General features: G+C 47.8%; 1 protein-coding gene across 2 annotated transcripts; it reads right to left on the bottom strand.

Annotated features, from left to right (window-relative positions):
- Positions 1–3,003: 3,003 nt before the first annotated feature.
- On the bottom strand, positions 3,004–13,028 carry KLK7 (kallikrein related peptidase 7). Of its 2 annotated transcripts, none has more exons than XM_058708481.1 (6): positions 12,872–13,028; positions 7,170–7,303; positions 6,545–6,704; positions 6,116–6,363; positions 5,792–5,928; positions 3,004–3,782 (listed from the first exon to the last, which is right to left on the bottom strand). In XM_058708481.1, the coding sequence occupies exons 1-6, from the start codon at positions 12,874–12,876 to the stop codon at positions 3,627–3,629; spliced, it is 840 nt and encodes a 279-aa protein (XP_058564464.1). In that variant the 5' UTR covers positions 12,877–13,028; the 3' UTR covers positions 3,004–3,626. The 2 variants fall into 2 exon arrangements, with proteins under 2 accessions (XP_058564464.1, XP_058564465.1); XM_058708482.1 differs by lacking the exon at positions 12,872–13,028 and adding an exon at positions 7,631–7,728.
- Between the last annotated feature and the right edge of the window lie 773 nt (positions 13,029–13,801).

The raw sequence follows: 13,801 nt of genomic DNA, 5'->3' as shown, positions 1-13,801 counted from the left end.
CTTGATTTTGGCTCAGGTCATGATCCCAGAGTCGTGGGATCGAGCCCTGCATTGGGTTCCGTGATGAGCATAGAGTCTGCCTAAGGTTCTCTCTCTCTCTCTTTCCCTCTCCTTCTGTCCCTCTCTCCTGCTTGCTTTCTCTCTCTAAAATAAAAAAAAAAAAATTAATTACGGGCACATGGGTGGCTCAATGAAGCGTCCGGCTTCGGCTCAGGTCATGATCATGTGGTTCGTAATTTCAAGCCCCACGTCAAGCTCTGTGCTGACAGCTTGGAGCCTGGAGCCTGCTTCAGATTCTGTGTCTCCTTTCACTCTGCTCCTCTCCTGTTTGGGCTCTGTCTCTCTCTCTCTCTCTCTCTCTCTCAAAAATAAATAAATATTAAAAATTTTTAGAAAATTAAAAATTAAAAAAAATTTAAAATAAATAGTAAAAAGAAACAAGTTCATTTTAATATTTCATTTAACCCAATACATCCAATATTGCCATGTGAAATCAAAATAAGAACATGTTTAAAGATAGTTTGCCTTCTTATTTTTTGCGCGGTGTTTGGAATCTGATGTGTTTTTGCACGGTGTTTGGAATCTGATGTGTCTTTCCCTTACAGCACATCTCATTTAGAACTTGCCACATTTCACAAGTCAGGAGCCACCGTGGTGAGAAACCACCACATTGCACAGCCCGGCTCTGCCCATGGGTCTCGTGCTCCAGCCATGAAGATTGCTCTCTCACCTCGGGGCCCTCACCCATGCTATTCTCCCCTCCAAATGCTCTTCTCACCTTCCCCTGGCCACAACTTGTCTTTCAAGTCTTTGCTTAGATATCACCTCCTTCAGGAAGCCTTCCCTGAACACCTTCCAACTTCCACTCCCTGCACTTGGGTTAGTCACTCTCTCACCTAGGTTCCCACAGCAGGTGCCTCCCCCAGGTCACCTTGGACCGTAAGCATCTGGATCCACATCACCCCCCTCCCCCACTGGATCATGAGCTCCTTGAGGGCAGGCACTGAGGCTAAGTCACCCCTGTGACTTCAAGTCAACAAGTGCCCTCATAGGACCTGGCCCAGAGGAAGCCTTAGAAAATGTTGACCAAATGATTAAACGACTTCATTACACCCACTCCCATTTTACAAAGAAGAAACTGAGGCTCAGAGAAGGAAGTTAATTACTCAACATCCAACACCCAGGAAATGGTCAGGCCTTTTGGATTGGAACTCAATTTCCAACATGGCGGTAGACATGATCCACCTTTTGGTGCTCCCACCGGGTGTACCTTACCGGAATAAGGGATGGGAGGGCTAGGGGGAGTTGTTGAGAGAGCCTCGTGGGAAAGGAGGGAGGTGATAGGCGGTGTGGAGCTCCACCTCTAAGAGCCTCTAGAAGAGAGATAATGAGGTTCCCAACTGCAGGCATCTGCCAGTGACCTTTAGGATTCTGCCCTCTTTGTGTGCCACGCATGCTTATGTACAGGATGTTTTTCTCCAAATTGACGTGCTCTGCAAAAGTCTTCAGTAAAGAAAACGTGTTACAAGAAAACTTTGAGAATGTAAGCAAGGAAAAAAGTGCCAGAAATTACAGACAATAAGAGCCAACACGGCTTCAACTGACGGCTTATTCCGTGTTAGGCACTGTTCTAGCACTTTCTGAATATTAAGTTTATTTAATCTTCACAACAGACCTGGGAAATAGGTGTTATTTCTCTCACTTCAAGAATGAAGGAAGAGGAATGGGGAAGTCATGTGCAAATAGCTTGTAGGGGCTGGAATCCAAGAAGCCTGGTTCTGGAGTCAGTGCCTTTGTCTACTATGTTGAGCTGTCTGTCCAAAAAGAAAGGAAGTAATTTTTTAAACAATCCAACAAGAGCACTATCTCAAGTCATTGCAAACGAACCCACCCCCACACTTGTATATGGGAGCTGCCAAAAGGGAGGGCCAGGTGTCTCCAGGCTGATTTAGTGCAACTTCGAGGTTTCATTACTTTTTAAACTTTAGATCGAATATTGATTTGGGGCGACTTGCCTGGGAGAGGAGAAGTTGATAGATCTTCATGGAGGATGGTGGCTGGAAACCCTTGACATTCCTTACTTAAACTTGACACTGATACAGAGGCAGGAGGGGCCAGGGGACACCTGGGTCTGAGGGGAGAGGTGCTGGAGGCAGGGATGCTTAGGTCTGAGGAGGGGTCTGGACTCCTGTGATTTCTGCAATATGGGGAGGAGTAGAGGAGTTGGAGGCTAGGAGAGACTTGCCAAGGAGATGAGATAGGGAAAGGAAGGATCTGGAGGACAGTGGCTCAGAATTCTGGGGGAGAAACTGGCAAGGAGGCAGGAGGGTGAGCCTTGGGCTGGAGAAGATCCCTCTGTCAGCAGCGTCTGAGGTGTGATTGCCCAGAGAGCCTTGGATGGCATGAAGCCAGGGGCATGGCCAGTTCTGAGTCACAGGGGACTCCTCCCTCCTCTCTTCCAGAGGTCCCTCCCCTGCCTTCTTTGAGAATAGGACCTCACCAACCCAAATTCCCTCCCCCATCTTCCTCTGGCACCTGGGATGCTGGCTGCTCACTTTGGGTGGGCTCTTGGGGGACTCAGGTGTCCCATCCCCCCGCCAGCCCTATCCTTCCCGAAAACTTCCTTCTTTCCTGGTTCGCCACCTGTGAAATACTCAGGAACACTTTCACGTCCTTTCCACCCCAATGAGGTAGGCTTATTCTCTTTTTCCTCTGCCCTTCCTTCTTCCCTCTTGACCTTTTCTTGCTCTCTATCTCTCTGTCTCCCCCATTTTACAGATGAGGAAAACTAAAATTTGGGAAATGGACAGAAACAGGTCACTAGGCAGGGAGCAGGGCGAAGGCTCAAAATCAGATGTGTCTCCCTCTCTTAAGCGTCCCTCTCCCCCAGCCTTAGATCTTCAGAGCTTTTCCACCTTTGTTTGCATGTTGCAAAAGTGCACACCCACAGAAAATAAATGGAAGGAAGGAGGTACCCTGTAACTACCACTGAATGCAGGTTAGTACATGTCTTTTCAGATCTTATTCTGTGACTATTTCATTTCACATGGCTAGAGTCACATACACGTATTTGTATCTCTTTTTTCATGTTCCATCATACAACACAAACATTCTTGAATAACACTAGCAATGCTGCAAAGTTATTATCCTTAACAGCTTCCTAACATCCTTGTCCCAAACGGGCCTATTATTGATCTAAACAATCCACTGATTTGGGACATGCTCAGTGTTTCCACTGTTTTGCTAGGATACTGTTGTGATGAATTCAAACCTTGCTCTGCAGTTGGATTTTTAGTTTATTTTTTCAGTAATATCTTTCTAAACCAGAATCACAGGGTCAACGGTGGTAACTAAGGGTCTCAATTCACCTTGCCAAACTGCCTTCCATAAAAATTGCATGATTTACAGTTCCGCTGGTTAAGAGTGCTGGTCTTTACCAATACTGAGGTTTTTGTGTGTTAGGCCTTTGTTAATTTGATTGGTTTACAGACATGGCATATTGTTGAGGTTGTAATATGTCTTTGAGGAAAGGTAAGGTCAAATAATGACCACAGTTCATCACGTCCTTATTTCTGTAAATTTCTTGTTCCAGGAGTATAGATGAAGAGATGGGAGGTATGCAGAGATTAGCCATGCCTTCTCATGGTCTCATTTATCCACTTGAAGTACTTGCAGACTTGGGTATAGACACCTGGGTCATTGGGTTGGCCACAAGGGAAAGTTCCCCAGGACACCAGGCCTTGCAGGGTACCTTTGCACATCAGTGGTCCCCCTGAGTCACCCTGGAGAAGAAAGAGCAGATTAGCTTTGGTTTCAGAGCAACCACCACAGACATGTCCACAGTGTGTAGTTATCACGCCTCTGTCCTGCCAGACCATGAACTTCCACTCTGGCCATGGTCTCCGGGGACCAGTGGGAGAGCACAAATTAGTGCTGTCCTGGAGAGAACCGAACGGCTATCTGAAGACATCGACTGGTGCCCCAGCCAAAGGGACCAATCACTGGGAGGTGAGGGAGCTTCCAGAGGTTAGAGTCCCACTTACTTTCCTCTCATTAAGGACTCTTCGCCAAGCCAGAGGGAGAAGGAGCATCGTCTCCAGAGAATGGATCCATGCCCCTTGAGCATGAAAGGGGAACAGGGGCAGGGCCAATGACATAATTCACAGACCGCAGTGCAAAATGAATATGCGGCCCACTTGTTCAAAAATTATTAAGAGATTCAAGACAGCAACAGAAGTACGTTAAACCATGTGCGGGACTCTCCCGAGTGTGGAGTGAAGCCCTGTGCCACTGCACAACTTGCATATTCATGAAGCCGGCCCTCACTAGGGAAAAAGCCCCACCCCCCGCCACTCTCGAGGACATACATCCTTTTCTCATCACCGCCCCCCCCCCATCTCTAACACTCACCACCCCACTTCCCCTGAAAACTGACTGTACCGACGTGGGCAAAGAGAGTGGGGGTACAGAAAGAAGGGTGGAAAGAAGGCAGAAGGAAGAGGGGGACAGAGAGGAAGAAACGTAGGGGGTGGAGCAGAGATGAACACAGGTAGAGACAGGTAAATAAAAAGAGTGACAGCGGCAGACAAAAGAGAGAGAGAGACAGAGAGAGAGAGAGAAGGAGAGAGAGAGAGAGAGGAAGATGGAAGGCGATGACATTTAGAGACAGAGAGGAGGTTATAAAGATGATGAACAGGGTTCCTGGGTGGCTCAGTCAGTTAAGCATCCAACTCTTGATTTCGACGCAGGTTATGATCTCATGGTTCCTGAGATCAGGCCCCATGTCCTGTGCCTGTCGGCACAGGCTCAAAGCCTGCTTGGGATTCTCTCCCTCTCTCTCTCCTCCTTCCCTGCTTTCTCTCTCTCTCTCTCCCTCAAAATAAATAAAATAAATATTAAAAATAAAAAGATGAAGAAGGGGGAACAAAGAGGAAGGGGAGATAGTTCCTTTCTTAAAAAGTAGGACCGGGATAAGGTGGAGGAGACATTAGCACTGGGCACAAAATCTCAATAATTGCACTAAATAGTATTGTAATGCAATACTTAAAAAAAAGTCAAATTTGGCATGAAAAAGTCCATGCTGAGCACAGTATCCCAACTTTAGATAAAGACAAGGTCAGTACAGTGCTATGCTGCATCATTACTGGAGACCGAGGCAAATGAATGATTCAGTAGGACTGATTGCTCTTTACTGAAAATTCTGATATTTTGCTCATCATGGACTTTTTGTACGGATTTTATTTATTTTTTAATTTTTTAATGTTTATTTATTTTTGAGACAGAGAGAGAGAGAGCGCGCGCATGAGTGGAGGAGGGGCAGAGAGAGGGAGACACAGAATCCGAAGCAGACTCCAGGCTCTGAGCTGTCAGCACAGAGCCTGACGTGGGGCTCGAACTCACGAACTGCAAGATCATGACTTGAGCCGAAGTTGGACGCTCAATCGACTGAGCCACCCAGGTGCCCCTGCATGGATTCTAATTTTGTAGAATATTGCATTAGTAGAATATGATTTATTTTGGCATCCACTTGAAGTTTGGGCTTGAAGCCAGTGCCTCACTTGCCTGTCTCAACATCGTCTTTCCCACTGCCATTCTGCCCCATCCCCAGGGTCATGCCAGCCTCCTGGGCTCCCACTACTGCCCCAGCAGAGAACAGGATAGAGAGAGCTAGGAAAACTGGCCCTCGGGTGGGATGGGGTACAAGGGAAGGTTCGGCACCAGGGTCAGGTGCACAGATTCTGTATTGTGGGGACGACAGGGGAGCCAGGGATGGGGACAGGTGGAGTCTCACATTGCAGGCATTGGTCTTGGAGTTGGGGATGCCAGCACACAGCATGGACTTTCCCAGCAGGTCCTTGTAAACCTTCTTGCAGTCCTGGGAGGAGATGAGTCTGACATCTGTGCACATTAGCGTCGATGGAAAGGTCACTGGTGGAGAGAGGGGGTGGTCAGTCAGAGGCCTGGACCTGGGGCCCCCAGAGTGCTTGGACCCTGAAGGAAGATGGGGCTAGAGGCTCAACCCTCAAGTCATGAAATGGGCCTGACTCCTTGTCTCTGGGGTCCGAGTGAGGAGGAGTCAGGAGCCAGGGCTCTTGGGTCCCTGAGACAGCCTTACCATCCGGGCTGGTGGTGGTGCCCCAGCCAGAAACGGTGCATGTGGTCCCAGGGGGTTCACAGTGGGAGGACAGCTTGACTTTCCTCACACTCGACGACAGCCTGGCTTGGTGATCCAGCTTCACAAGCATGAGGTCATTAACATGGGTCTGAGTGGAGTAGCCAGGGTGGCGGAATGACTGTGTGGCCCGGATCTTCTGGGCTCTCTTATCACCCAGCTGATCACTGCCCATGTGCACCTGGTACTCACTGGGACGAGACAGTGGCATTCAGAGAGAAACTCTGTCATTGGGAGAAGGGACAGGGACCTCAAGGGAAGCAGACAGAGACCCCAAGAGAGGAGGAGAGAGACCCAGAAGGAGGGGGACCGAGACCCTGAGAAAGGGGGACAGAGACCCAGAGAGTGGGTTCCACAGTCCTTGCCACATACCTCATCTTGCAGTGGGCAGCGGTGAGCACCCACTGCTCACTGAGCAACACACCTCCACAGTGAAGCTGATTGCCCCGGAGCAGGGCCACCTGCCAGGGTTGGGAGCCTCTTGTACATGGGACTCCATCAATAATCTTCTCCCCACTCTTGTCACCCTGGGCTGGATAGAGACATGGAGGGAAACGTGGGTAGCGAGCATCAAGGGGGCTGAAGAGGCAGCTGATGGTTTTGGAGAGAAAGATGGAAAGAGACAGAGAGACAGGAGAATGCAGAGGTGGAAATGGAGAACAGTGCAGAGAACACAGGACATGGCGGTGGAGAGAGACCGAGGGAGTCTGCTCAGAAACCCAGGAGAAGCATCTTGTCTGGAGGCAACCACTGAAGCTTATGGGAGCAACACTGAGTGCAGGAGATGGCCTGGAGGGCACAGAGACCCCAGGAGTCAGAAGGAAGCAGGAAAAAAGAGGGCAGGAGGCAGAAGAGTCTTGTTTTCCTTGGGCAGAAGCCGCTGCAGGGGGAGGGTCCTGACTCAAGGAGTCCTTGGATAGAGAGGGCCCTGGGAAGGGTCAGTGGGCATGGAGGGAGACTCCAGGGGTGAAGCCAGGCCTCCCAGTTCAGCACTCACCTTCTTGTGCAGCAGATCTCAGGGCTAGAGACCACAGTAGGATCTGCAGGGGCAAGAGAAGGGATCCTGCCATGGTGGCCTCTCTGAGCCTCGCCGGGGGCTGCCAGGCAGAGGAAGGGCCTCTTCTGCTGGGACTGGGGAGGACAAAGAGTTCAAGAAGCAGTAGTCCAAGCCCCCAACTCTCCCCCAGCAGACGCAGGGGTCTCGGCCCCAGCCCTTCCTCCCTCAGACCCAGGAGGCCAGGCCTCCAGACCTCCCTTCTCCTTGGGACCCAGGAATCTGGGTTCCCATCCCTCCCCATCTACAAGTCTAGGTCCTCAGTTCCTTTTTCCCTGACAGACGCCAAATGGCAGACTTCCAGCCCCTCATCCCTCAGAACCGGGACTCCAGGCTCCTCCTCCCCTTAGGAGCAGGAGCCAGCTGCCCAGCCAGCCTCATCCCGCACCCCAAACGATTCTCACCTCTGGAGGGTCTGATGTGATCTCGGCTCCAGACTCAGGAGCCAAGCGTGTCCAGCCCTGTGCAGGGCGGCCCTCTTATACCACCTCCACCCCCACGCCCGCCCCCAGCGCCCTGGGGTGCAGGTGGAGCCGGCTCTGAGACACCCCCTTTCCTGTGTTCGCAGTTATCTCGAAGCCCTGAGGCGGCTAAAGCAATTGGCCGCACTCAATTCTTTCTCCACCCTCCCTCTGGAGGCCTGGGTCGGGCGGTACCCAGCCAGGTCACCCCCGCCAGTTCGCCCCCGCCCCTTCTGGTCCGACGTCTGACGTCTGACGTCTCTCGTGGCCTGCCGCTGGAGAGACCAGGTGCTAGCTCTGCGGGGCCACGGGGGCTGGAGTCAAAGGAGGGCTGAGCTCTGTGATTGGCCTCATCTGGGGCCATTTTCTTGTCCTTGTTCCCCCTCAGGGGCTACCTACCCCCAGTGCCCTAATTCTGACCAGCTTGTGGGAACCTGTCCAGTCTGGATCCTAGTGGTGTCTTTGAGCCTGAACCCACTCCCAGCCCTGATATAGGGATATGAATTAAAAATAGAGTGTTTTCCCTAATCCCACCCTACTAAATGCTCACTGTTATCATCGTATACATAGATTTCTATCATACTATGTATTTATAACAACAACAACAAAAAAAAAACAACCCTGTACTAGGCATTCCATAATATAACTTTTTTTTCCTCTGTAAAATGCCTTGAACAATTTTTCCTGGTAGTTTATTTAGATAATTTCCTCTTCCTTCCTTCCACAGATAGTATTCCATTCTATGATTGTACCATGATTTATGTAATGTGTTTCAAACTGGAGTATATTTGGATAGTTTTAGTTATAATAATGCTGGGATGAACTAACTTCTTTGTACATTCATCTTTGTTCCTTGTGTTTATTCAAGTATCCTTTGGATATCTACTCTGCCAGACACTGTTTTGCTCCTGGGGACACGGCAGTCAACAAAGCAGACAAAAATTCCTTCACAGAGGCTCTCCTAGCAGGTGGAGACCATGAATACAAAAATAAGTACATAAAATATATTGTTTGTTAGGAGGTGGTAAGTGCTACGGAGAAAAATAAAAACAGGAAGAGGGATAGGGAGTTCTTGGTTCTCTCCACTCTCGAAATCCCTAAGGTTATATAGTTGGGAACAATGATTAGAAAGACTCCCATGTGAAGGTGACATCCTGGCAAAATCCTGAAGGAGATGGTGAATGGATCCACGTAGCGACTTCTGGGTAGTGAGTTCCAGGCAGAGCAAACATGCAGGTGTGAGACTAGAATATTCTAACGGGGAAGACATTTTGACTGGAGCTGAATGACCAAGGGAGACAAGGTCAGACCATGAGATCAGAGACATAACAGGACTCAAAGGACATAGAGTCTTGAAGACCAATGTAGAACTTAGGCTTTTACTTTAAATGAAATGGGAACCATTATTTGATTATTACTTGAAGGCAAATTCCTAAAAGTGGAATTGCCCCAACTTCCAAAGCAGACCTCCAAAATGTAACTGGTTCCTCAGCTATCAGCCCAAATCTTATCTGAATGCCAACCCCAACTCTATTCTACCTTTGTCCCATAATAGGCATTATTGTTGCCTACCCAAGCATTCACTCCTTCTGCCTTTCTATGAGCACCCCAATTTTGATTGGATAATCTTTCATCCTTACACTTTAGTGCAGTAAAGCACCAAACATGAAACCCATACTTTGCTTGCCAGTGACTGGTTTAGACACGGACATGAAAGGCCGTCCTGGCCAATAATGAAAAGATCATTGGGGCACTTCTAGGAAAGACTGTCTTATTTTCAAAAGTGACACCTGAAGAGTTCTCTTTTCTTCTGCCAGATGATGTCCCTTTTGGATGTAAGTTATGGAACTGTGGCAGTTCTGCTGGAACCACGGAGAGAAACATCTGGCAGACCAAGCCAAAACAGTGAAGATGGCCAAAGAGAGAGATGGGGATAAATGGGGTCTTTGATGAGGTCTCTAAGCTAGTGAATTAACCAACTATGGTGCTTCTTCATCTTGTGACTTCTTCAGGTTTCCTATCTGATTTGGAGTTTTTGGTTCCTACAGCCAAAATCTTCCTTAATAAAACCTCGACGTTAAATTCAAATCTGATCCCAAACCATGAATCCAAACCCAATTGTAACTTGAATCTGTATCTTGAAGCCACAGTAATCAACAAACCCAGTCCTGCCTCCAATCCTAGTTCTCTTTCCAGCCCTCCTTCCACATTGCCTTTCAGATCCAATCCTTCATACGTATTGAGCACCATCTATATACACAGGCTGGGCTAGATGCTGAGGATACTATGGTGCACAAACCTGGACAGAGTTCCTTCTCTCAAGGAGCTGGAAGTCTAGTGTAAAATAAAGATGCATAATTCATAAACAAATGTAAAATTACAAGTCCAATGTGTGCTCTGAAGGAAAGCACTTCCTGGAGACCTTGACCCAGGAAGTGGCAATGAGCTAAGAGTTGAAAGAACGGTAAATTTTAACTAGAATAAAATGGGAAGGGATTGGAGAGTATATCATTTAGATGAAACTGTATGTGCAAAAGCTCTGAGATGGAAAGGAGTCATGGATGGAACTCAGAGACAGGGAGTTGGCTGGAACCAGATGGTAAAGAACATTGTATGTCATGGTGAGTTTGACTTTATTCTGTAGACAATGGCGAACCACTTGGACTTCAGTCACAGAGTGACATAACAAGATTTGTGTTTGCAAAATGTCACTCTACCTGCTATATGGAGGATGGATTTTAAGGGGATGTAGACACATAAGGAGACTATTGCTATAATCCAGATGAGAGATGATGGTGACTTGGATAAGGCCATTTAGGAGGTGAAGATGGAAATAAGAGAATAGATTCAATATGTGCTCAGAGAAGAAAATCAATAGGCGTTAGGCATGGATTAAATGGATGTTGTGGTGTGAGAGACAGTTGTTAAGACTTCAAGTCTCCTGCTCGATGGATGATGGTGCCATTGAGAAGGCCTGATCAGATATGATCAAGTGCTCATGAGAAGGTGAGAAAGACCTCAGTCACTGGCTTCAAGCACAATTCTTACTGACACAGTTCACAACACCGATTTTTTAAAATTTTTTTTAATGTTTATTTATTTTTGAGAGAGACAGAGACAGAATGTGAGTGGGTTAGGGGCAGAGAGAGAAGGAGACACAGAATTCAAAGCAGGCTCCAGGCTCTGAGCTGCCAGCACAGGCCTGATGCGGGGCTTGAACCCACGAACCGAGATCATGACCTGAGCCGAAGTCAGACACTCAACCGACTGAGCCACCCAGGCACCCCTTGCAACACCAATCTTGACACAAACCCGAGTCTTAACCTGAAACCTCAGTTCATACCCAAACCTAACCCTCAATTCTGCTTTATCCTTGTCCAATTCTTTTTTTTTTTTTAATTTTTTTTTTCAATGTTTTTAAATTTATTTTTGGGACAGAGAGAGACAGAGCATGAACGGGGGAGGGGCAGAGAGAGAGGAAGACACAGAATTGGAAACAGGCTCCAGGCTCCGAGCCATCAGCCCAGAGCCTGACGCGGGGCTTGAACTCACGGACCGCGAGATCGTGACCTGGCTGAAGTCGGACGCTTAACCGACTGCGCCACCCAGGCGCCCCATATCCTTGTCCAATTCTAACTTACTTGACCAAGTCCCTGACTCCAAATGTTAGCTTGAGCTATGGCTTACACCTCAATCAACCATAAACCTTGACCCAAACCCTGAATCCCTAACCATAAACCAAACTCAACCTTGACCAAAACTGAATGTCACCATAGCCTCAGTCCCAAGCCTGACCCATGCACAACTATAGTGCCCATCCCTGTAATATTCCAGAAGGCCCACACTGACATATTCTCCATGAACTCACCCCCAAATCACACTAATCTTAACACTCTGGCTCCACTTCCAGCCCTATTCTCCTCTTCAACCCAATTTCTATTCGAAATTCCATATTAATTTCCATGCCCAACTCCTTTCCCCACCCCCGCCTTCATTTTCCCAATTCCACACACCACCTTGACTCTTTGTTTCATACAAGTTCTAAAATAAAGTCTACCAACTAACACCATACTAATATTGATCCTATACTGACTAAATTCAAGCTAAGTCCCCAAACTTTCTACGACACTTACTCTCATCAAATCCAAAATGAGACCCCAGAACTCAGACTCCTGATGTCACCAATTCCACAGGAGGACCCTGGCCTTGAGGGATGTCAGCCTTCCTGACTTGGGCTCCCAAATCAAGAAGGAGTAGACCCCAGGCCACTTAACCTCATAGCCCTGTGAGTCAGTAATCTATCTTTCTCTCTGGCTTCTTAAGGAGGGAAATTTTAGTAAGACTTCCAATTTGTCATCTAGTGCCTAAATATTTATCCCTGGATTCTCTCTTCAGCTCCCTGCCTCATCAGCATTCTGTCAGAAAGAAGAAAGCAGCCCCATTCCTCTGGAAACCTGTTATTCATTCATACATCCCCTGAACTTCTCCTCTGTTGTGCTCTGAATGTCTGTCTTTCTGTGTTTAATTATTTAATCTGATGTTGTTGCTAAACACCTAAACATGAGCAGAAGGAACAAACCTGATGTTCATACCCAGCCCACACCAGGGAACATAGGAGGTACTTAAATAAATACTGGTATACTAGTTTGCAAACCACTGTCATCCACAGATTTGCCAACTGTAGACTGTCTTTCCTTAACCCCTGAGCCATTCAGCCATGTGGTGTGAGAGAAAGAACTTGGCCTCACAAGTCAGACCAACCCAGGTGTGAATCCTAATTGCCAGTCCTGTGATTTCAGGTAAGAGACTTCATTTTTTCTGAGCTTCACTTTGCCTTTCTTTAAAGTGGGGAAGAGGGCGCCTGGGTGGCTCAGTCGGTTAAGCGTCCGACTTCGGCTCAGGTCACGATCTCGAGGTCTGTGAGTTCGAGCCCCGCGTTGGGCTCTGTGCTGACAGCTCAGAGCCTGGAGCCTGCTTCGGATTCTGTGTCTTCCTCTCTCTCTGACCCTCCCCCGTTCATGCTCTATCTCTCTCTGTCTCAAAAATAAATAAACATTAAAAAAAATAAATAAAGTGGGGGAGAGAAAAATTTACTTCTCAAGGCAAACAGGAGGATTAAGTGAAATTATTAAAAGAAAATGGACATACACACAGCATATGCTGAGTTAATATTAGCTTCCTTACCCCATCAATCCAGAATGAAGCAGCTTTCATTTCTTGTGTACCTGCAGTGTGATGTGCCCGGCACTTCTCAGAACTCATTTTTATTTCTCACATGGGTCCAAGTTAGGACTGTCTTCCCCATATTACAGATGATAAAATGGAGGTTTAAAAGAGGTTCAACCACTTGAGCAAAGTCATATAGCTAAGGAGTCAGAAGAAGCAGAATTCAAATGCTGAGGATTGCCCATAGCATTATGATTGTACAAACCCACACTCTGAGAAGAAAATTTTCCTGGGATACTGTCACACACCCTGGAAGTTTTATTTGGCTCCAAATGGACTCAGGACCCGATGAGCCTATTAAGGATGCATAACCCCACGCTGGTGAGACCTCCAAGTCCCAGCCCTCCTGTGCCCTGTGGGTTTAGCACCAGCACCTGCTTTCAAGTCCCACAAAGATACCCAGCCTCATATCTCCCTTGCCCTCAAACCTGTGTCCTGAACCTTTGCCTGATGACTCATCCTCCAGCTCATGATCGTGCCTGAGAACAGGCATCTGGTTATCCTGCCAGCTGTGCCTTGCCCTGAGGGATCCTGGACACTGTGACCCTGGAACCTCCTGACTCAGCCTCTTGGGTTCCGAAGGCCTATTGTTTCTGACTTCCTGGATTCTCTTCCCTCTTCTTTCAAGAACAGCTCCCCACTTCTTTTGGGAAGCTGCTCTTTTATTTCAGATAGTTCTGGTGAAAGTTTCAATCATAGTTCTCCAAACCTTACCATCTGCCCACCCAACCACTGTGATTGATACATGACCCAGGCCAAGCCAAGAAAAGCATTGTTTCCTCCCTGGCAACAATGATTGATCCAAAGGGGGTGGGCTCAGTTCAAGCTGAGTTCTTCAGTCAATCAGAGTTCTACCCTGGGAGTAATATCAAGATGCCAGGAGAATGG

The sequence above is a fragment of the Neofelis nebulosa genome, chromosome 17 (assembly GCF_028018385.1).
Source record: "Neofelis nebulosa isolate mNeoNeb1 chromosome 17, mNeoNeb1.pri, whole genome shotgun sequence".
Lineage (NCBI taxonomy): Eukaryota > Metazoa > Chordata > Mammalia > Carnivora > Felidae > Neofelis > Neofelis nebulosa.
The sequence above is the reverse complement of the archived record's forward strand: the minus strand, read 5'-3'. Positions and strand labels throughout refer to the sequence as shown.

Bases quoted from the DNA above. Each gene is read 5' to 3' on its own strand.
- KLK7 (XM_058708481.1), bottom strand. The intron at 6,705-7,169 runs GTGAGTGCTGAA...GTCTCTATCCAG, and splicing joins GAGATCTGCTGCACAAGAAG to CCCAGGGTGACAAGAGTGGG. The intron at 3,783-5,791 runs GTGAGACTCCAC...TTTCTTCTCCAG, and splicing joins CCAAGACCAATGCCTGCAAT to GGTGACTCAGGGGGACCACT.